At 41.9% G+C, this 22,843-nt stretch overlaps 1 protein-coding gene across 1 annotated transcript; it reads right to left on the minus strand.

The window, feature by feature from the left end:
- Positions 1-6,690: 6,690 nt before the first annotated feature.
- dctn4 (dynactin 4) lies at positions 6,691-20,911 on the minus strand. The gene is made up of 13 exons (XM_080746169.1): positions 20,759-20,911; positions 19,485-19,555; positions 18,826-19,004; positions 18,597-18,640; positions 18,240-18,347; positions 16,293-16,366; positions 14,971-15,083; positions 14,064-14,173; positions 13,914-13,987; positions 13,569-13,623; positions 12,717-12,824; positions 9,771-9,868; positions 6,691-9,313 (listed from the first exon to the last, which is right to left on the minus strand). The coding sequence occupies exons 1-13, from the start codon at positions 20,891-20,893 to the stop codon at positions 9,091-9,093; spliced, it is 1,392 nt and encodes a 463-aa protein (XP_080602295.1). The 5' UTR covers positions 20,894-20,911; the 3' UTR covers positions 6,691-9,090.
- Positions 20,912-22,843: the final 1,932 nt, after the last annotated feature.

The following is a 22,843-nucleotide window of genomic DNA, read 5'->3' on the forward strand; positions in this document are numbered from 1 at the left end:
CATTCACTGCATCCCTGGAGTTTGTTGGGGCATACCCATGATTTATACTTGGTTGCGCACAATGCGCACAGTGTCACGCAACGAAGATAGCTGATCTACAAGCACAGAAAGACACTTTGTGAGCTTGCAAATATTTTTTGGGTGAGCGACACCAGCTCGCCAGCATAAGTCAGGCTGTACAGTCTTGTAGTTTCAGCAACCAAGACCATCTCAGAACAGCTAATCTCGTCAATAAAAAGTAATTGCATGCTGCCATGTGAACTTTATTTCCAGTTCCTTGTCATTTCATGTCTTTTAGCACAGATGAACAACATCCTTCCCTGCAACATTAAGGAAAAGTATAATCTCTGTGAGATTCCTCTGGCATGACGATGAGATTTCTAACTTCTGCCCTCTATTCTCTGCCGACCACAGTCCTTGTGGGATCTTGAGTCTGACTCCTCTTCCACGACTAATTGCTAGCTTTGAGCTGTTCAAATAAGTATCTACAACCCAGTCTAACTGGCAACTACAAAATAGGGATGTTGTCTTTAACCCCATGGGCATAGGCTTACGGTATGTACTATGCAAGTGGCAATCACAAACACTTTGGTCTTATAAAGGCACTGGATCAAAACTCGAATCTATGCATCCACGGCTAATTCAGTTCCCAGGTGACTCACTTGAGCTTAATGGTTTCTTGTCATAGTCATAGTCTTAATGGTTACTGTCTGTTTTGGTTTCCTTCTGACATTAAGGCAAAACATTCATCTAATGATGAATGTTACTTCTCACGCAGACTCTTCCAGCACACTATTCTGTTCCTTTCCGTTTTGAGGTTTAAGATGCCTTTGAGGGAATCAACCGTCAAATTGTCTGCTATGCTAAATATGCAGTTCTCTTTTTGTGTTCTTCAGTGAGATTACATTTACTTTCTCTGTGTCCAACAGTACATTTGGCATTGATATGGCGAGGAAATTAGGTGTCTGACTATTTCATAGGCTCTCTTCCAGGTGAAAAAAAAAAGTTTCATATGCTATAAGCAATTCACATATTTTCGCCGTATCCCCATGCGCTGTGTGAAACTGTGTCAAAGCGGAGCATCTGTGAAATGTAACGGGTAAAGTTGTTTATGGGGGCGGAAGCGTGGTTGTGGTGCGGTGGTGGGGTTGTTCTGGGCTGGGCCCTGGGGCGGCAGACGGTTTTGGACGCCTGCCTCAGGAGGCTGTACAACACAACGCAGAGGGAACATCTCAGCTTGAAGCATCCCTCTACACGCCCGCAGCAGCCAGCGCTCTTTCAGCAGGGCCTAATGGGCCATGGCCTTATGAAAAGCCCCTGGCTCCACTGTGGTGCAGAACAACAATAGGTCGTCTATAACAAGTGCTCCCCTAATGGAAAGTGTCTATTTATTGAACTTCCATTATTGCTGGAGTGCGGCTGAATTTCTTTGGGGCATGTAGTTCATTTCACCAACTGATGGACCTCGTTTGGGTGACTATATGTGGACCTCAGGGAGGATAATCGTACTCTGGCCCCCATTCAAATGAGCTCTCAGCATAGACAGTTTAGAGAGATCCGAGCCCATAGTAAATACGTCAGAGAGACAGTGGTTACCTGGCTTGTTTGCTAATATGGACAAACAGTACAGTGTCATTCTTGTTCGAAGGCCAAAGTTTCCCTCAACATCAACCTTGCATCAAACAGTGACTTGTGACATTAAAGTGATGTTGAACATTGGAGGAGCCCTGCGGTTCTATAGCTATCTCGGCATAAGACTGTAGGCATAATCCTTCCATTCACTCAAATTGCATGGGGCCGGTATAAAAAAGCACAGTTTTAAAACATAAACAACAAATGCAACCAAAGCAGATTCTGTAAAATAAATTAATTATAACAAACCTGTCCTGGTGCATTCCCCCATCCTGCCTATTTCAACTAATGGCCATCATTCATGCTACAGCAATATTGGGGACTTATTGATTTCTGTGCCACGAGAGAACTTCTGTCAAGGGTAATATAACATGAATACAGCCAATTCGCTTTCCCAAAACTAAGCTCCAGGGCAATTTTGTATTGGTAGAGCTTGTTTGTGTTTGTTCATGTTCATTGTTTCACTATGCAGTGAGAGTGAATCAAATCGCTACTTCCGGCTTCTCGATCACAGAGCACAGATAAAGATAATGGACATCATGCCAAGGTAGCTGCAGTCTACAAATCACTGACAGAGGTGATAGTCCATGCACAGATGCACTCTAGCCCAGGTGCGCAATGGACAAACAGCAATACAAGAAGAAAATAGAGACTGCAACATTGGTTTCTACTCAGCTCCACTGGTTGATTCAACGTTTCGATCCGGTCGTATCTTCTTCAGGAGTAATATGATATATTATATTATTGTGACCGTAGGTCGCATTTACTATGAAAACCTGCAGCTCATCTGTGTCAGTCCTCAGCCAGTCACGCGTCATGTCACTCTCCATATATGGCCAAGACAGAATTCATTTGCAAGTGTGACTCGAGTCGCATCACAGCAACCACACTTGAAAATGAATTCTGTCCTTGTCCCTTTTATGCCCATACTGTATATGGAGACCCCTGATGTCATCAATATTAAACCCATATCAAGGAATACCCATACATGGACATATTGTGGTCTCTGTTGTTTCAGCGTGACTAGCGCCACCATGAGGCCGATTCTTGCAAAACACATTTTGGACACTGCACCTACAGTTTTTGCCCTAAAATCACGCAATGTGGTACACAGCATCAACATGGATTTGTCCCATTTCCCATATTCCCTTCTGATTGGCTACCAATGCCTTCTAAAGTTTGTGTATGTGTATGTATGTGGCGGACTCTTATTTTCTACCAAAAGTTCATCATCGCTTGAACAGCAGCAGATCAGAAAGAGCTCCACACCTTAACACTCAGGCTCAACTCCACCCAGGCCTTGGCGTTTCAACCTGCTGAACATCACACCGTATAAAGACATTCCAGTAGGATTCCTCCTTTGGTTCACACCATCCCAGACACTTCTCGGGTCCACTCCAGTCTTTCCATTGAGGAACGTCTGGTAGCCCCCGGAGGCGACCTGCAGTATGAAAACACAGACTCTTTGCCCTCCAGGCTCCAATAGCTCCCACGAGGCCCCTCACTACGCTGGCCTCGGATCAGTTTGCTGACACAGTTGCACCTTCGTACACGTAATGCACCCGGTTTGAGCGATTGAGCAAATAAGAAGTAAAAACACACAGAGCGCGGGCTGTAGTCTGGGCCCGTGACAGCCGCGGTGCGTGCACGAGGAGGGGGGGGGGGGGGGGGGGGAGAGATCTGCTTTCTCAGAGTGTTCTTTTTCACTCCAGCCTCCAAAATCAACATTCCATCCAACCTCCAGCCTCCAGGACCCAACGAGAATGAAACAGAGAGGGGGGGTGGATGACAGAAAAGAGAAACAGTAGAGGAGTGGGCTAAGGTTTCACCAGGTTTGGCTCTTCCTGCTCCGGAGGCACACATGCCTACAGGTTATTAATCTGAGCAGACATCATCAATTACCCCTAATTAACCAGATGATGGTCCGGTGAGCAGAAAATGAAGGCGGTCATTAATCAATGGCTTTAGCTCAAGGTCCGGCACTAGACCTGATGGCTTCAGAGTGAGGAATGGAGCTTCTCATCTTCTGGAAACTATTACTTTTTTTGCAGTGGATCTCAAACATTCAAATTTCAGGGTCTCCCCATAACTCATAAATGGGGTACAAATGGAACCAAATTAACCACTGCTTTATTGCACATCCAAAGTATTGTGGTGCGCAAACAGATAGTACCTAGACTCCCGCTAAGGGTTAAATCATGAATACACGCTCACCTGACAGACCTGATTATTTGCATTAATGGAGAAATGCATACATGTTCCTACGTGTACAGACAGGTGACAAATGAGAGGGAAAAAAACACCAGAAAGTGTCTTTGTAAAGTGTTGGGCCACCACACGGCACCTGAACAGGTTCGGTGTGCCTTGGCATATGGGTCAAGCATTCAGGCCTGTACCCTCCTCTTGGTGTACGCCACACTAGGGATGGGACGATAAGCGATATTATCGTTTATCGTGATAAAAAACACTCACGATAATCATATCGTGGAGATTTAATTTATCGTGATATCGTCCTCTGCCATGTACTGGGATCAATTCCCCTTTTATTTGCCGAGCTGCATATCCGGTACCACTTAAACCGGATTTAAACTTAAAAAGGTACTTATAATAAACAAACTTGTCTTTTTTTTCCAATCTCTATCAAATGACTTTGCCATAAAAATAGCAGATCTGCAAGCTCACAAAGCGTTGAGCTTTTGATTTTGATTATCGCAATAATATCATAAATCGCGATTTCTTTTGTCACAATAATCCTGATATGAAATGTTGATATCGTCCCATCCCTACGCCACTTGCACACTTGTGGAGCATAATATGGTGAAGGATGACTCAGCTGACCAGATTCTTTTTACCCCCATCTCTGTAGACCAATGCCTATGATTTTTACACCACTGAACTCTCAAATGTGTATTTGTTCATCTTTGTAATGAAGGGTTTATGCACAGCAACCCATAACCATTACTCTCTTTGTAGTTGTCGATGGATAGACTCAGACTGTTCTTGCAGATAGTTTGATCACATGCTGTCTTTTCCGTACACAACCCCACTAATGCACAAATGCCACCAGGCAGTGCCCCATTAATTAACCCTTTCATAGTCACCCTTCTCTATTGATATCTTGATCCAAAACAAAGCACAATATGTTAATTGCTTAATTGTATCATGCTTGTCGTCTGTATTGAATCGGATGCACTTGTTATGTTTCTCCACTCGGCTATGTTCAGTTCATTTGTATTTTCATGCTTTATATTACATTTGTTAACAAAGGGGTAGATGACACTCATATATTCTGTACGGGCAAGTAGAATCCATCTGTTATTAGACAGACTAGAGTTACTGTCTCTGTAGTGGTGTAGCTTTTCTGCTGTTTTCCTCGTATGTTATGCAGAGACTGGGGTGAGTTACTGGCGACTGGGGGATGACATCACTGTGGAAAGGACCAGAGCGCAGTCAAACTGGTAGTTCAGTAAGGAATGACTGGGCTGTCTTTGTAAATAAAGATATTAGGAGAGGAGAGGAAAAATAGGTTGAGGAAAGGAAGGGAGGGAGGGGGGGAAGGATTAGAGGGAAAGAGGACATGGAGGGAAAGGCTTTAGCTATTTACTAAATATCACATCTTTAAAAATGACTGTTCAAAACAAAGATGTGCAGAGGTTTCTGCACAGGAGTGAAGCATGCATGAAATGAGTCTCGTCTCGATCCAAGAAAGAATCCTGGCATGAAGAATGCTGTTTTTGTTTTGCTCTTGAGGTCTGTACACGAGTCATTGAAAGGTTGGAGCAGAACCCTCCCTGAGTCATACAGTACGTCACGGTTCCTACCAATCTCTCCAGATCAGAATGCTCTTCATCTGCACAAATTAAAATACACGAGTGTGACCGACTGACCGTGAAGAGAAGACCAAGATAAGAGCACCGGACATTGCCAGATAATTTGTCATTAAATGAAATGTGCCCACTTCGATCGCACAGTAAACAGTTCATGATCTATTTAAGGCAGACATGACTGTAGTGTATTCCCATGTGGGTTGACACTGACAATGCACCAGTGCAGGTGTACGGTTGCTGCCTGTACCCCAGCAGCCTGCCGGATACTGCTGCAACAGGGAGACCGAGCCATGCTTCAGTTGGTATGGCCTCCCTGCATGTGTTCTTTATTACCTCATCTTCAGAGGTGATTTATGACTCTCACACAGGCCCCTCTTCTGAGCTGTTTATATCTGCCCAAGATAAAAGAAAATCCTGGCTTTATTACCGAGGCAGCGAGGGTCTGTTTACACAGCAGAAGGCCTCATTGGGGAAGCTGCAGACCCGGCTTGCACCAGCTATCTGCTGGGCTGCCAATAAACTATTCCATATGTAGGCATCGTCTTTCTCTTTGTATACACTACAGTAGCATACGACCACCAACAAGAATTGCACAAGTTAACCAATTAAGCCATATACTGTATTTCCCCTAAAATTATATGCCCAAAAAAGTAATGGTCGGTTTAAAATGGTTCATGAAAAAGTCCATCCGTTAGAAATCCATCTTTGATCCGTTATTGATGTTGCCAAGGTACCGTACAGTAGGTCCAGCGCTCTAATGAGGCAAATCATTCAAGCATTCAGCTTTGCTTGGATTCTCCTCAAAACATTCACATCTGACTGGGTCTGGTTTCTGTCTAGTCTGCTTGAGAAATGCCACTGAACACATACAGTAATGAGGCATTGTGCTGGCTATGTAAGCCCCCCTGCACATGTTCACATATTCAGATGCATCTTTTAGTAGCTTGTATAACACCAACATACTGCATCATCACACCTACAGTATCAGCAGGTCCTCTTCCTATTCCAATACTACCCTCCCTCTAACATTCCACCTCTGCCACAGTACATTTGCTTAGCCTGTGGCGCCACCCTGTGGCATAAAGGAGCAAAAGACAAGAGACAGAAACGGACATGGGCGTTTCCAAAAGGCATGTCAATACACACTAATTCAAGATGTGCAGACGTATAGTATTTTCAAATTCAGTTCAAGACACAAAACAGGACCAGCGAGTCAGTTACAGTATCACATTTTATTAGCCAGTACAGGTTTATCTGTATTGTAAGGCTCTGTCTTCCTACAAACCAAAGACTTCCAGAGGTTAAACACTATAGCAATCAAAAAAAGGTCACAGAGAGGAACAGTAAATTCTTCAAACAACCGGAAATGTATAGATTAGAATAGATGATAGTGTTCTTAATACAGTCAACTGGTACATACACAGTACACACCTCAATGTAATTTACACAGCGCCTTACTAGTTACAGACTATATACTGCCAATAAAACTTACTGTGACTTTATCAGACAATAAAATAAAACAATGCTGTTTAAAGAGACTTCTCTCCTCCCCCCCTCCTCTGAGAACAAACTACCTTGATCCTTAGAACACAGTACACCACCAGTAACTGTAAAAGGACATTGTCTAGTATGTGATATTAAGATACTTGCTGCATGCGGATAAATATTTTCATCAACGGATAACGGCGATGACGAAAGACAGAAGCAAGAAGCAGGAGGGGGATTTGTGTGTGTGTGGGGGGGGGGGGGGGGGGGGAGATCAGAAATTCTGATTCTGCTTATCAACACTTTCTCAGTTCTCCATACCAATTCTTGGCATCGTAATTCATACAAGAAATTGCCACAATCTAATCAAAAATAAATGTACATTTCCTTAATGTCCAAATATTAACCGATAAATATGGCATTCTCTTCTTAACCATTTTTTCAACCAAATGCAGTATTAAGTAATTAGCCTTTATTTAAATTACATCTGCAAAGTTGTTAAACAACCAGCGTTACATCCTAAAATGTACTGTATGTTTCATCGTTTAGGAAGGAAACCCAAGATTTGGAGAGTCCACAGAGATGCTGCCATAATACGGGGATCCCATTTGATTCCTTCCCTACCCTGGAGATGAGTGGAGCGGAGCCCATGCCACATGATACTAGGGTCCACTGATACAGACCCTTCCTACAACATAACATGTCAGTCTAAGAAATGGGAGGTCACTCACCAGTGTTTAAGTCCTTACACTCCGGGGACATTTGTGTTGCGCTTAATTCACTCGAAAATAAAAAATTTCAAAACGTTTGTCTCAGGGGTACATCCACACAGAACGCAATTCTTATTTGTAACGAGGGCATTTCAATAAAAATAAAAAGGCACCAACCTGTATGAACAAGTAACTACATGAAGTTTTCATGTGGGAATACTCGCTGGCGATTTTTGTACTGTTGATTTGTTCTATTAACAGCTGCGTAGCCGTTATTAGAGCAGTCCTCTATAATCTGTAAGAAGCATCTTAATTGATAAATCTTAAAACTACACTGTAGACAACATATGCAGACTCAACTAGGGGATTTTCCTCTCTTCCTTATTTGCTAATAATAATAATAGAATAATTTATACCTCCCCAGGAGAAACAAGTGAAGTTGTTGTTGCTTGGATTCCTAAGAAGGGTATGCACTGTATGAATAAAATAATCTACTACATTGCAAATCTTAACTGTCACAAAAGGGTTAGGCTACACACATCCACATGGAGGTGCCCGAATGAGGTAAATCATGTAGAATAATTGAAAGGAAGCTTGCACACTTAATTTGAAAAGATGTTTGACGGAGATCCACATCTGGTTTAAAACGCTGTTATCACTTTATCGTGAATAAAGGCGTGTAGGAACATTTAAATATGCAAGCATCCTATCTATTATGATTTGTCTTCATGATGAGCCATGTGTGGAGTAACCATTGGAACTGATAAGACAGCATGGTATTAAAAATACAACATGCTGAAGAAAATATAAGTGTCATTACTTATCAGTGCAATTTTCCACCTACATGAAGCATAGCCGGCCATTATGTTTGCAGTCAGCCGTGGTATTGTCAGGAGCCTGTAGCTGCTAGACTATGTCGTCACCATTTGCGGCAGAAACTGGTGATGTCATGCAAGTATAGTTGAGAACAACTATCGTACATTAGGGCACATAAATTGTATGACAACTGCATCTGAACAGCGCTCTTCTCTATCGATAAGCAGAATCAAAAGTCCAGGTATGGTTTCAAACGCAGAGTTCCAGCGCTGAATTTATACTTTGTAAATGCGTGCCAGTGTCGCTCGCCGAAAACAGCAGATCTACAAGCTCATACAAGGAGTCGCATTGCAACGCGTTGTCAGCTTGTACCATGTGCCATTTTTGGTATAAATCAGGCTTAAGGAATGTGGAACCATTCATTCCCAAACCCTAAGGCTAGTTTATGCTTCATCGCACTGCCCTTTCCGACAATCGTCATTCGTCACGAGGGTCACGCGACAATTCGAGTGATGATGTATGATCACTCGCGAGAATTCGAGTGATGATGTATAAATCAGCCTTAAAGACTCTGGGAGTGATTTAGTACTGTGTGTGTAACAGTGTTTCTCATGGTGTTCTCAGGGGGCCAGCGGCCCCAGATGCAGCTCCACATTGTGGGTGAGCCAGATGGCGACAGGCGTGGTGCTGCCGCCACCCTCCTCGTTGGGCCTTACGGGAGCCGCCAGGTTGCGGAAGTCATGGCGGATCTTAAACGACACGGTGACGTCTGCGTCCTCCTCCTTCTGGGGGATTACCTTAATGAAGAAACCAATCTTGTTGGATTTCCTGAAGGCCACGACACTGCAAGGGGAGGAAGATACAAATGAATGAGAGAGTGTACCGATGGGACTGGTGGGAAACTAAAGACACGTCACTTCACAGTAGTCGTGCAAGTTTTGGTCTCATGCTCTTCTTCAGACAATGGGAAACTAGAAATGTAAGGTCAAAGGAACGTTTATTTGCTTACATGATCAAGATTTTTTAAACCATGGTTTATGTTGGTTTATACGGATTTTGTGTCTGCATCTAATCGATTAAGTTCATCTTTGAGACCAAGTGGATGTTTCTACAAAATTGTACTAAAATTGTGTTCCTCAGATATCGCATTCATATGAATGGGACGTATGGACTGACATAAGTGTACCTGCGTGTTTGTCTGTATGTGTACTCTATTGTCTGTATGTGTACTCTGTATGTATGTATGTGTACTCTGCGCGTGCGTGTGTGCGTGCGTGCGTGCGTGCGTGCGTGTGCTTACTCTGGGTCATCCTGGAAGTCTTGAGGTTCAGCCAGCTCGTCATATTCGGCCGCAGCATCCTTCCCTGCCAGGACCAACTCCTTAGTGGGAACCATCACCTATAGATACAAAGTAAAAACACAACACACTTTAAACAATGATTCATTCATTAATCCCGTCACTGCACAAGACACAAATATTGAACCACCTGCATCTACAGTAATAAAGAAACTATGCTATAAAAACTGTCAAATATGTCCAAATTGTCAAATGATATAAGAATGAGACACAAATTGTGAAAATAGCTGATCTATAGGCTCACAACGCCTTGTGAGCTTGTAGATCATTTATTTTCACACACACACACACACACACACACACACACACACACACACACACACACACACACACACACACACACACACACACACACACACACACACACACACACACACACACACACACACACACACACACACACACACACACACACACACACACAGGGGTATGTGGCCTAATGCGTATTAAAATATTCAAACTGGGGCGCCCGCTGGCCTGTGTCGCGGGTTCGTATCCCTCTCCCAACGACATGTGCTACATGTCTCTCCCCACCTCGTTCTCCTGTCAATCTTCACTCTCAAGGAAAAACGGTCCTTGAAATTAAAATGTTTAAGACTCAATCGCTGCAGTACAGTGTGTAGAGTAAGAGTTTAATGAGAATAGACTACATAGATAAATTCATCTGACTTGACCAACGTGCTAAGCTTTACTCGGGAAATCATTTATTGTACAAACGTCAGTACTGCCATTTTTAATCTAGAATAAGGATCCTACAAATTCAATTCCGGAGGCTTTATATTATAAACTGCTTGCTGCATTAAAAATCACGTTGTGTAGTAATTCATTTGCAATAAAAAGGTGTGAGACTGTCACGGTTGTCTCTCACACACACGCCCGTGCCAAAGTTAATAGTCTCACTTCCTCTGTGATGAGCAGGTAAAGAGGGGTTGAATGAGCTGAACTTGAAACAAGCTATTAAACACTCGGGAGTGTGAAGGAATTGGCTGGCCGGTATATGCAGGGAATTGGGAAGAGCAGCCCTATCATTCCCTTTGGTGACATTAACATCTTGCATGTTCTTATGTAGGTAACAATATAATGATGGAAAATAAATCATATATAATGATGGAAAATAAATCAGTTTGTTACGAGACTACTGCAGGACAAATTAGACTATGAAGTACCTCCACAGTCTAGTTGGTATCCTCACCACATCTGAGATTTGTAACAACCCCAGATGTTTGAGAATTCAGCAAGTTATAATTTTAATTTGCAAAGAGGCCATAGAGGAGACATACATGCATTTGGAGGCACGGGTTACCCCTGCCCATATGGTGGCGATGTTCCAATGAACAGCAGTGGCCAATATGTTATCTACGTATGTGTACCTATATGGGGTTCACTCTCTCCACTGTTATCGCCCCACCTATTAGACAGTTCCAATCTAAATAGTCTGGTTGGGCAACCAGACTATAGTACTTGTCTGACTTTATTCTTTCTTTCCATCCAACTTTCCGGATAAACTTTATTTTGCCGCGCTACTTCTCCCATAGTTTTAGTGGCATGCACTTGGGCCATATGTCAAATCGACCGGCTTCGTCGGGACTCATATAGGTGCATTTTGCCAAGATATACAGTTTAATTTATATTAAATATTTGTGAATTAATATTCTCCATTGACTTGAAGGGGAAAATGCAAAAGTTTAACTTTTCCCACATATGGAAATGACTGACATCATAGACGTCTGACCTCATAGACCACATGAGATTGACACAATATGTCCATATATGGGCATTCCAAGAAAGAGCTTAATATTGATGACATCAGGGATCTCCATATATGGGCATAAAAGGTACAAGGACGGAATGGTTAGCGCCGCTTAAATAGGGACAAGAACTGACAGATACAGAGATATCCATATATGGGCATGAAAGGGACAAATGTAATATGGAACACATTTCCCAGCGGATTCCATGTGACTCACGTCAGGGCAACCACACTTGCAATTTCCCAGAACATTTTCAATTTGTGAAAATCAGTTTGGGGGATAGTGACCTGATCTTTGAGAACCACTCTGTGGCAGTAGTTCCCAGATGGGGGTCCCCAGATGATTAACTTAATGTGCAACATTGTTTTCTCACTCAACAGTAAACAAACCAAAATAAAGTTTAAGTGTATAGAGTATCTGCACATTTCTAAAGTGACAATTCAAGGACTTTTTAATACCTCTAGAATGACAAATTAAACGTTGGCCAAATTGCCAAATATTAGAGGCAGAAATTGTGAAAATAGCGGATCTACATGCTCACAACGCCTCGTAACGCAAGGCATTGCGAGCATATAGCTCACTCAACAGTAAACAAACCAAAATAAAGTTTAAGTGTATAGAGTATCTGCACATTTCTAAAGTGACAATTCAAGGACTTTTTAATACCTCTAGAATGACAAATTAAACGTTGGTCAAATTGTCAAATATTAGAGGCAGAAATTGTGAAAATAGCGGATCTACATGCTCACAACGCCTCGTAACGCAAGGCATTGCGAGCATATAGCTCACTCAACAGTAAACAAACCAAAATAAAGTTTAAGTGTATAGAGTATCTGCACATTTCTAAAGTGACAATTCAAGGACTTTTTAATACCTCTAGAATGACAAATTAAACGTTGGCCAAATTGTCAAATATTAGAGGCAGAAATTGTGAAAATAGCGGATCTACATGCTCACAACGCCTCGTAACGCAAGGCATTGCGAGCATATAGATCTGCTATTTTCACAATAGAACCGTATATCATAAAATGTAATGCCTCAACTCTTAGTGCTTGTCAGGGTGAGGGGTCCCCATGCAGTTAAAATATGATTCTTTTGGGGTCACAGCCTGAAAAGGTTGAGAACTACTCTATGGTACCTTGGCAGTGCTGTTGACGTCATCTGAATCTCCCTCCTCGCAGGCAACCAGAGAGACGTGGGTGATGTTCTCCACTGGGTTGGTGAGGGTCAGTAGCACTTGGCTCTCCTGAACAGACAACATAAAGTATGTAAGGGGGAAAACATGTTTTTCCACTCTCGAAACCAGACAATACAGAGCTCGAAGGTTCACATTCAAATGAAGTGTTCCTTTTTAAAAGGATCAGTGTTTTCCTCCCCATATTTTAACTTTTAACAAATGCCTCCAGGCGCCTCCTGAGTGGGTTGGCAATACGTACCAGCACAAATCAATCTCTTGACTGAATCACTTAAGCAGTGGAAACGGCAAGTAAAGGAATGTATGGAGACATTTTAATGCCCCTTCTGATGCTCCACAATCACATATTGCATGATTTTTTTTCCTCCAGCAAAGTGAAAACAATTAGAGGGCTTGATCATCAACCAGAGGTCAAATTCATTTCAGGGTATTGGCCGAAAGGAGACTTGGCTTTGTTTATCATCCTGTCGTCTCAGTCACTGCTTTAACTACAGTAGCCTATATCACTTTACAGAACGATTCTGAAATTCCAGTACACTTCCTTAAAGGCAGTGCTGTACAATGTTAAAAATAAATGAATTAAACTAAACAAGATCATGAGATGGGTAAAGCTGAAACTGAATTTCCCCTGCAGGACTACAAGGTCCATAAACAAAACAACCATCAGCTCTGTGAAGCTGAATCGGACTTCCCCCATGTGACTAAAAGGTCTACAAATTGAAAAGGTACAAAAGAGTTATATTCAAATGCTAAGGTATGGGTTAAGATCAACATAAAAATTATGAATTCACTCACCTTCATGTAGCGGAGATTTGGAATGGACATAATCCTCACTTCAGGAATATAACTCCTTTGGAAGGAAAGGAAAGTAAGCATTATGTTCTGACTGCATTCAAACAAAAAGTTATATTTCGAGGGATTTCGTCCTACTTTCACCTCAATACGTTTCGTTTTCTGGCAGTTCCATTTTTGGAAAATACACCAACTTGGATTCAAATGCAGCTACACAGTAGATCTCTGGTGATCTACATTTACTTGAGTCATGCATTCATGATGAAAAGTTTTACCCTTTCCACTTCTGATAACGCCTTCAAAAATGTATCGCCTTCAACAGAGAACAAGTTAGTGACCAATACTTACACAGCCACAAGCTGAATTTTGAATTTGATTGAAGTAGGGTTGAATTCTGGCTTGCTCAAATTGTGCTCACATTTCTAGAGGAAGACAACAAGAACACATCAGCTTCAAGTAACACACTGAACGATGAAGCAGTGTGAAAGCGGGACTGACCCTGCAGCGCAGCGAGCGTTTCATCAGGAGGTGTTTGTGTTTGGGGTGGAGCTGAGACTCCCCAGCCGGCTGGAAGTCAGGCTGCAGAAGCCGCTGGCGCAGTGTCGTCACTGTGAACCCAACAGAACAACAAGGCACGGTCAACAACAGTAATCACAACAAGCTGTTAACACATCTTAATACCTGCCAACACTCAACAAATGTGTCGGTGTACCACATCACTGGCATACATACACCAGACTCAATCAGACACCAACATTTGACAAATAGCCCGTCTGACAGGAGGCAATAAGGTATGTGCATACCACGCACGCACACGCGCACACACACACACACACACACACACACACACACACACACACACACACACACACACACACACACTCTAGGGGTACAACACAATCACAAATAATTGGCTAAAAATGTACATATATTTAAAATAAAATATTCGCTTAAAATAAAATATTCGCTTAAAATAAAAGGTACACCAGAAATGTGACAACAAGGACGTTTTGCTGTGAGGAACATTCCAAACAGAGTTATAACATTGTTTCTTTGTTTGAGTCTGGTTGCAAACTGCATGCTATCATTGCGGCAACGATTGGCTAAAAATAAATGTAAGTGATCTGATGTGTGATTCAATGTGTTGTGTACAGTTCCATCAAATCAGTGTTTGCATAGTGTTCTGTTGAGTCAGTTGTTTGTGTTTCTGTGGTGCAGTGTGTCTGTGGACAGCAACGAAGGGGCGTAATTTGAAGCTGCTTGCACCCTCATGACTAATCTTGTGTGCCCAGGGTCTCCCGAGAACCCACGCAACAGATCATTATTCTTTTAATTCAAGTGCAGCCCAACCTAAGGATGAATCAATAGTGACTGATGGTCAGTAGTTTAGTAGACTAGATCTTACCCTCTGGCAGGCTGATGGGTCTAGTGTAGCAGTCTTCAGGTAGCGGTTCCACCTCATCGAGGGCTTGGGCAGGTTCAATATTGATCTCCTTCTGGTCCTCTCCTTCTTTAAGGCTAGCCGACAACATGTACAGCACAAAACCATTAAGCACCCATTTTGTTTGTATGTTTATACATTGCTTTGAATGTGATTAATTACAATTTGTCACTAAAATGTACATTATGTTGATGTTGAAAAATGAAAACAGAATAATGTTTAAAGGGAAAAGCCAGACTAAAAGAGAATTTACATCGCACAATCCTAATTATCAAGGACCGTTAAGCCAATACGATGTATCCAAACTTTTTCCCCAACTCCAGACTTGAATTCATGATCTTTCATAAATTGTGATGTTTTTGGAATTGGCCCATTGACAATGGATTAGTGATTTAATGGACGCAAAAGTTTCATTTGGCGTACAGCTCTGAATGACAAAATCAAGCGGATGATCCATTATGATCATCTGTCTATGAAGCAGTTACATCATGCCACTAAATGACATCATCACTACATTTGTCAACAAGGAGACATAAATTCAAATTGTCAAATTAGAACAGACCTGTGTGATATTATAGAAACTAGAAAGATTGCACTCTGTAGAGTGCATACTGTAGATCTGCCAACACCATGATGCCATACAGTATGAGTGAATCATTTGACCTTGCCCTTGATTGTGAGCCTGCCTTTGAACCCGTTTTCCCCTTAAAGTTCATCTCTTCGTGGCAGTCCATTGATCATTCCCAACTAATTTGATAGGAATTCACAATTCCTTCATTGATTTTGACCTTGATTGTGACCGTGTCAACCCAATTATCTATCATCTCTCCCATCTCCAATCTAGTGATGATTCCCAAGTTTTAAAATTCATCCAACCATTCAACTTGTACACACAGTGTGATAGACATTAGGGGTCTACAGTCTTTACCTACTTTTGCACAAGGAATCCAATGCATCAAAACCTCATCTCTTTAAGTCACTTTGATTCTGATAAAACAGATTATAATAATTTTGACCGTGACCATGTGAACTTCACCTTTGACCTTTTCACCCAAAAGGTTAATAATTTCTATGCGATCATTCCCTCCGAAATTACATGAAAATCTGTTCATCTATTCTCAAGAGACTAACAGACGAAAGGGAATGGGCAAAAGAATTGTAATAACATGTGAATTCTATTGTAGCGTTTCTTTTCCTTCAAAGATTCTATGAACCTAACAACACACTACATTTTGGAACAGCACTACAGTATATTATGCAACGGCCTATTTTCCGTTAATACTCACGAGAGACCAGCCAGATTTGATACAGGCGCTCCAGGTCTCTGCCTCTGGAGTCTGGTTCCAAGGCCATATTTTTCCTGTGCGTGAAGGAAAAGGAACACATGACTGACTTTAATAAGGACTGAATAAAGCTGTCAAGATTTCTTGATCTAAAATTGTTTTTTAAACTTTAAACACTGTGTCTGGTCTCAGAAGAACATTGCCAACGTAAAAAAAAGGAACAAATGGCACTGCAAATTTAAGGAAAGAAATCCAAGACAAACAAATGCATAATTTAATTTGTCTTATAGGACACAACAAATAGGAGCTTTTGTGAGGTTAGATGGAGAGATGTGCTTTCTCAAAGAGACTTGAGGCACCAGCAAGGCTGTTTCAGCGTTAACTGAAATGTTTTGAACGGCCATACCTCAGCAGAATGTGTCTTGCTCTCTTCCCCATCTAACCTCTATAAAGGCTCCTATTGTGTGGGCTAATCTCATTTACACTGGGAGACATTCATGTGATCTGGTTACAACTTAAGACAGGGACCAGAGGGAAAGACGAAGACAAGTCTACTACTGTACACAATTTGACTGTCCAAGTTGTGAAAAAGAACAAAACGACTCACCACCACATGAATAGTGTGTTGCTGGGGAAGGGGAGGGGTTAAAGCCAAAATATCATTGTGCACAAGCCAAAGAAAAAGGAGAGAAGAAAGATCCAGGTGAAACCAAAGCAATCAAGCATTAGTGGCAACAGGTGTCATGCAACAGCAACAGAAATGCATCCATGATGGGAAAACTGTTGCAGGACATTAAGGTTGAATTTTAGCATTCAAAATATATTCCCATTCCATAAAATAAGTCTGTTTGCATTTCTGAACATGTGTTAATGTCCTCCAACAACAGAAAAAAGGCTGTTCCTCTCAATAAGCACTTACAGAAAAGCTCTATTTGAGAGAACATCAAGATGATTTTTAAGTATGGATATAATTTATATATCACATAATAGTTGGGATCAAGTCAGTTGTGTACAAATAACAATTCAGCAGTACTTGGCCAGTCTTTGGAAAACTTTTAAACGAATACACTGAATGGTGCCAGAGGGGATCTGCTGCTGGTTGCACAAGCTACTCTCATTTTGGATGACTTTCAAAATCGTAGAAGTCAAATAAATAATCTACACACATTTAAATTAAGTTACAATACAGATGGCTTATTTGTCTTTTGTCCTCTAAAAACAATAGAGGACTGAAACATTTCTGCAGTTAAACTACAATATGTTGATTTTATTTACAAAAGGAGATTCTGCTACCACCGTTATGTTGTTGAACTAATACAAACAAAATGACGACATGGGTGACTTTAACATTGGTGTAGAGTTAAGACACCATTCAGTTAATTCAAGTAAACACTGTGAGGTGAGAGTTAAAAGTGGCAGGTGAGTAGGGGTGGCCGATATGGAAAAATACAATATCACGATAAGTTCCCAAGCTGTATCACGATACACGATTTTATCACAATTCTTTTTCACGTTGGTTTTTATGGTTATTTTTCAAGTTACTTGACAAAAACTAGACTCTCTGGGTTCCTTTTGGGAGGTCTAAATTGAACTTTACAGGTATGTAACTCTGACAGTATACAAATGAAACCAAATGGACCCTTACGGGTCCATTTGGTTTCATTAAGGGTCCATTTGGTTTCATTTGTATACTGTCAGAGTTAAGTGGAGACCATGACATTTTAAAGTTTGAGAACTACTGATTCAACAGGATTGTTTACAAGGCTCCCTCATTGTATCACGATATATACGATACCTCTGAAAAGGCATATCGTGGAGACATTGTATCGTCTCAACGATAATTATCACCATATCGCCCACCCCTACAGGTGAGTAATCCTGCATGGTGTCTCTGGTGTGTTGTGTATACCGAGAAGGCCATAGGCATGCACTGTGGTGTGTTGTGTATACCGAGAACGCCATAGGCATGCACTGCCGCCTCCTGGCTAACTTCTTCCTGTCCCTCTCCTGCCGCTCTCGCTGGGCCAGCTGCTGGTAAAACTCTATCAGCTTGTTGATCTGCAGAGGAAAATAAATGCCATCACAGAGTTTCCTTATCACGGGTTTACACGATTGTGCTGTTCTATGAACAGCCACAATAAATGTTATCCGGCTTTATTTACGCATCTATTGCATACTCTACAGAGCATAAAGCTCAATTCATTCTCCATTGCATGATGGTGTATAGATTAGCCAAAACATGCGATCAGAGGACATTTTAGTCAGACAGTCTTGAGACAATGTAATTAGCCTCAGGGCAGAGCTTACCCGCTGAGCATGAGGGTTCTCTGGCTCTTGCCATCCACCACTGGCTGAAGTGAAAAAAAAGAATATATATATAAAATATTATAAATTTGGAAATATCCATTTATGTTCTATATGGGTTTATTTTGAACCCAAATGAATGATTTTCACTGTTGACAGTTACAAAGACAAAGAGATCATTTTTCATACCGTGGCGTTCATTATAATATTTGAGAATTCGACACCCACTCACCAACAGATTTATCAGCCATGCCAACGTCCCTGGAGGTCCAGCGACAGAAGCCACAGGCCAGGTAGTAGGCCTTCTTCATGGTGGTTTTGGTGGGGTCATCAGGCAGAGGAGCTGGGATGTTAGTGGCCCGAGTGGACAGAGTGTGCATGCAGCATGGGCAGTCAAAACAGTTGGCGCACCTGGAGCACAGAGATAATGCACACAATTGAATGAAGGCTGTCACAGTTGATATGGTATGCATGGATTGGCTGATGTAAAAAAGAAAAAGCTTACTGGAGGTAGGGATGGGACGAGAATCGCTATTATCGTTTATCGTCATAAAAATCCCGATAATCGCTCATGGAGATTTCATTTATTGTGAAATTGTCCTCCGTCATGCACTGGGATCAATTCACCTTTTATTTACCGAGCTGCATATCTGGTACCACTTAAGTCTTAAACCCTCTATAATTGGTAAAACGGACCTGTAAATAATATACTTGATAAGGTCCTTTTTCCCCCCACTCTCTACCAAATCTCTTTGCCGAAATAGCCCATCTAGAAGCTCACAACGTGTCGCGTTGTGAGCTTGTAGATCGGCTATTTTTTTGCTTGACAATTTTGTAATGTTCTGCCCCAGGATAATGAATGTTGGGGATATTTTGGTCAGTCAGTCTCACCTGTTCTTCTTAAGTTTTGCCTCTGCAGAGGGCATGTTCTCCAGACAGCTTGGACAGTAATGAGAGTCCACCTGAACAACACAAGCAGTGACATCATTAAGAGAGTAGCCAGTCTCCTACTGGCGAATTCACTAGTTTTGCAAAAGACTGGGCAATAATTGAGTAATGAAAATGTTATCGTTCATCTTTCAGTACGATCGTATCATCAAATTGTAATCTGATACTGTAATTCAACATTCAGTTGTATAAATTAATTGTTATAACAACCCAATATAATTCAAAATATGAATTATAATAAAGTGTTAATTGAATGTGCTATTAAATAACATTACAGTGAAGTCTTCATTACTAGTAAATATCAATTTGATCATTAACTCGAGTAAATCTGTGATTTTGCAAACCTAAGCCATGATGTGATATTTATCGATGAGGCTTAGAGCATGCACATCCACTCTGGTAGTACGTGTATAGATAACTATAACATATCCTTATTTATAGACAAATATATAAATATGGATTAGGTATAGATACGGTACCTATAAATAGACACCTATAAATGTATCCATAAGATGATTGTGATATTGATTTCAGAGTCAGACATAATATGTATTATTATTACTCTTGCCAAATAGTGATTGCAGCTCCTGGTCAGTAAGTTTATAAACAAGAAGAGGGGTGTGGCAAATGCATGTCTTCAAAGAACATTAGTGTAGTTTGATTTAACATTCATGTTAGCGCCACAGTTTATAGAACAGCTGACACACCATTATAGGCTACCATTCATTTGTGTTTATCTGTGAGTGGGTGTGGTGTGTGTGTGTTCAGAATCAACCTGTAATTCTGACATTGAACGGTTCGCTAAATCAAAACGGTCACTCCTTGTTTCTTTACAGACAGAACAGTCATTTAAATAATATTCTAGGTCTGTCCTGTCCATGGCGACGTTGGCGACCTGGGTGGTGGAAATGCCGCTGTCATTATTCGGCCTGCTAGCCAGTATGTCAGTCTAAAAAACAGTCTAAAAATTAAGGTACACATAGGCCTATGTGAATTTGAAATGAAGCTTTGTTGTCAGCTTGACAGAGCTGTTGCACAACAACTAGTTGGAAGACCACACCATGGTTTATGAGGGTCTCTCTCTCTCTGTGTCTATCTATTCAGTCTTCACAGATATAGCCGCTGATCTGTCAAAGCTAGAGCTAACAGGGCTAACAAGCTAATAACAATGTAGCTAACGTTATAAGCTAGCCCACGTCAAAGGATCAACAACATACCTCGTGGGAAACACATTCTAGTGATCGCAGTTCGCTGCAGTAGCGACAGAAATAGAGCTGAGACAACGACGCCCTGATCTTCTTCTCCCCGCGGACCAGATAGAGAACTTTGTCCGGCTGCAGGAGGGACGCCATCGCTACACAGAGCGGCCGACGAACCCAATAATGAGACTGACGAATAGTTAGCTCAATATGAATGAAGACTGCAAGGATGCGTTAGTGACGTATATAACTGTCATGAGGAAGTGGGTTCCCCCAGTGCCCCCCCCCCCCTCTCCCCTTTTTTAAATATAATATTTTACATCATTCACGAAACCATGGTGCTTTCTAGGATTAAATCCTTTTTTCTCCTTTTGTATGGAACTGTCAACTGTCAGATCAAAGAAAGGGCGACGCCCACTAGGTCTGTCTCTCTTACTTTTCAGAAGCGTAGCGACTCTGAGGCTGTCTCGAGAGATTAGGGTTAGGGTTCTACAGCATTAAAGGGGAAGACCACCCATTTTCAATATTGAACTATGTCATTAATATACCTTTAGAGGAGTTGTGTGGAAATAGAAAAAAAGTTCCCCCTCTTCTGTGTTGCCTAGAACTGGAGGATTGATTTTGGGGTTTGTATTGTAAAGTAGGCCTACAATGTGTGATGTCATCAAGTTGTGATTTGCAATACAAACCCCAAAATCAATCCTCCAGTTCTAGGCAACACAGAAGAGGGGGAACTTTTTTTCTTCTTCACACAACTCCTCTAAGGTGACATAGTTCAATATTGAAAATGGGTGGTCTTCCTCTTTAATTATGCCACCAAAGTGTGGAATGCCCTACCAACGGAGTCCGGACAAAATACTTTTTATGAGTTAATTTCATTAAATAAGCGTCCGAGGCAATTGTAGGCCCCCATTTCCATTCTAGTTCCATTATAGTTTCATATAGGCTATATCCAAAGTCAAGGAAAAAATAGTCTATGAACAGATTGCAAGATATCTCGATGAGAAAAACCTGATTTATGAGTTCCAATCTGGATTCAGAAAATCCCATTCCACTGACACATGCCTTCTCTATTTGACTTACCAAATCAAACTGATTTGGATTTGGGCAAATATAGCGGCATGCTCATGATGGACCTCCAGAAGGCATTTGACACCGTAAATCACTCTATTTTTTATCCCACGATTTTGCAACCCATTTTCACCCAGTGCCAATTACCTATGTAATCCTGGGCTCTGCTCTCCCTCTGCCGTGCCTGGGGAGACAACGGACTGACCTCATGCTTCCTTCAATGCATGAGTAGTCCAAGTTGTTTCTTTTCACCTGACAGGGGGGATTTCCCCGGGATGGACGTAGCACGTGGAAGGAACACGTTATTCCAACCAGTTCGTTTCCCCTCCATCAGGCGCCCCGGCTGGCCAGGGGGAGGCATTATTGAGACCAGGATTACTGCATGTTTTTGTGAGGGTATCAACCCTAGGAGACACAGGGAGAACATGCAAACTCCACACAGAAAGGCCCTATCACCGACCCCACCTAGGGTGTGGGCGCTGATGATGCGGAGGGAGAAACACGCCCCCAGCACCCACAGCGTCCCCCGGCAGGAATCGAACCCAGGACCTTCTAGCTGTGATGCAGTCTTAAGCCCCTATCAGAGTCGGTACCGCGGTGAAGAGCTATCCACCGCGGTGTAGTCTTTTTGAGTCATAAAACTACAACGTTACGTCATTCCTCGCGGTGAAGAGCTTTCCACCGCGAGTCCCGACACATCTCTCTGTTTTTACTTTCAGACAGATAGGCTCTTCACCCCGATCACTGATTGGTCGATCTAGACCAGTCAGTCACGGTGAATAGGACTCCACCGTGACTGACTATGATGGCCTTCACTTATTTTCTGACTTGAGGTGGAAAGCTTTCCACCTAAAATTTGCGGTGGATAGCTCTTCACCCTGGACTCTGATAGAGGCTTTACCTGGTGGGGAGGGAACAGGTGGTGGAGGTGAACGGTACTCTGGATCTGGGAACATCAAAATCCATTAACTAGACAGGTAGCTAGGTTAGAAAAATATATCTTTCGGGTGCATGGGACCCCCCTTTCTAGAC

Source organism: Nannobrachium achirus, assembly GCF_963921795.1.
Source record: "Nannobrachium achirus genome assembly, chromosome: 17".
Taxonomy (NCBI): domain Eukaryota; kingdom Metazoa; phylum Chordata; class Actinopteri; order Myctophiformes; family Myctophidae; genus Nannobrachium; species Nannobrachium achirus.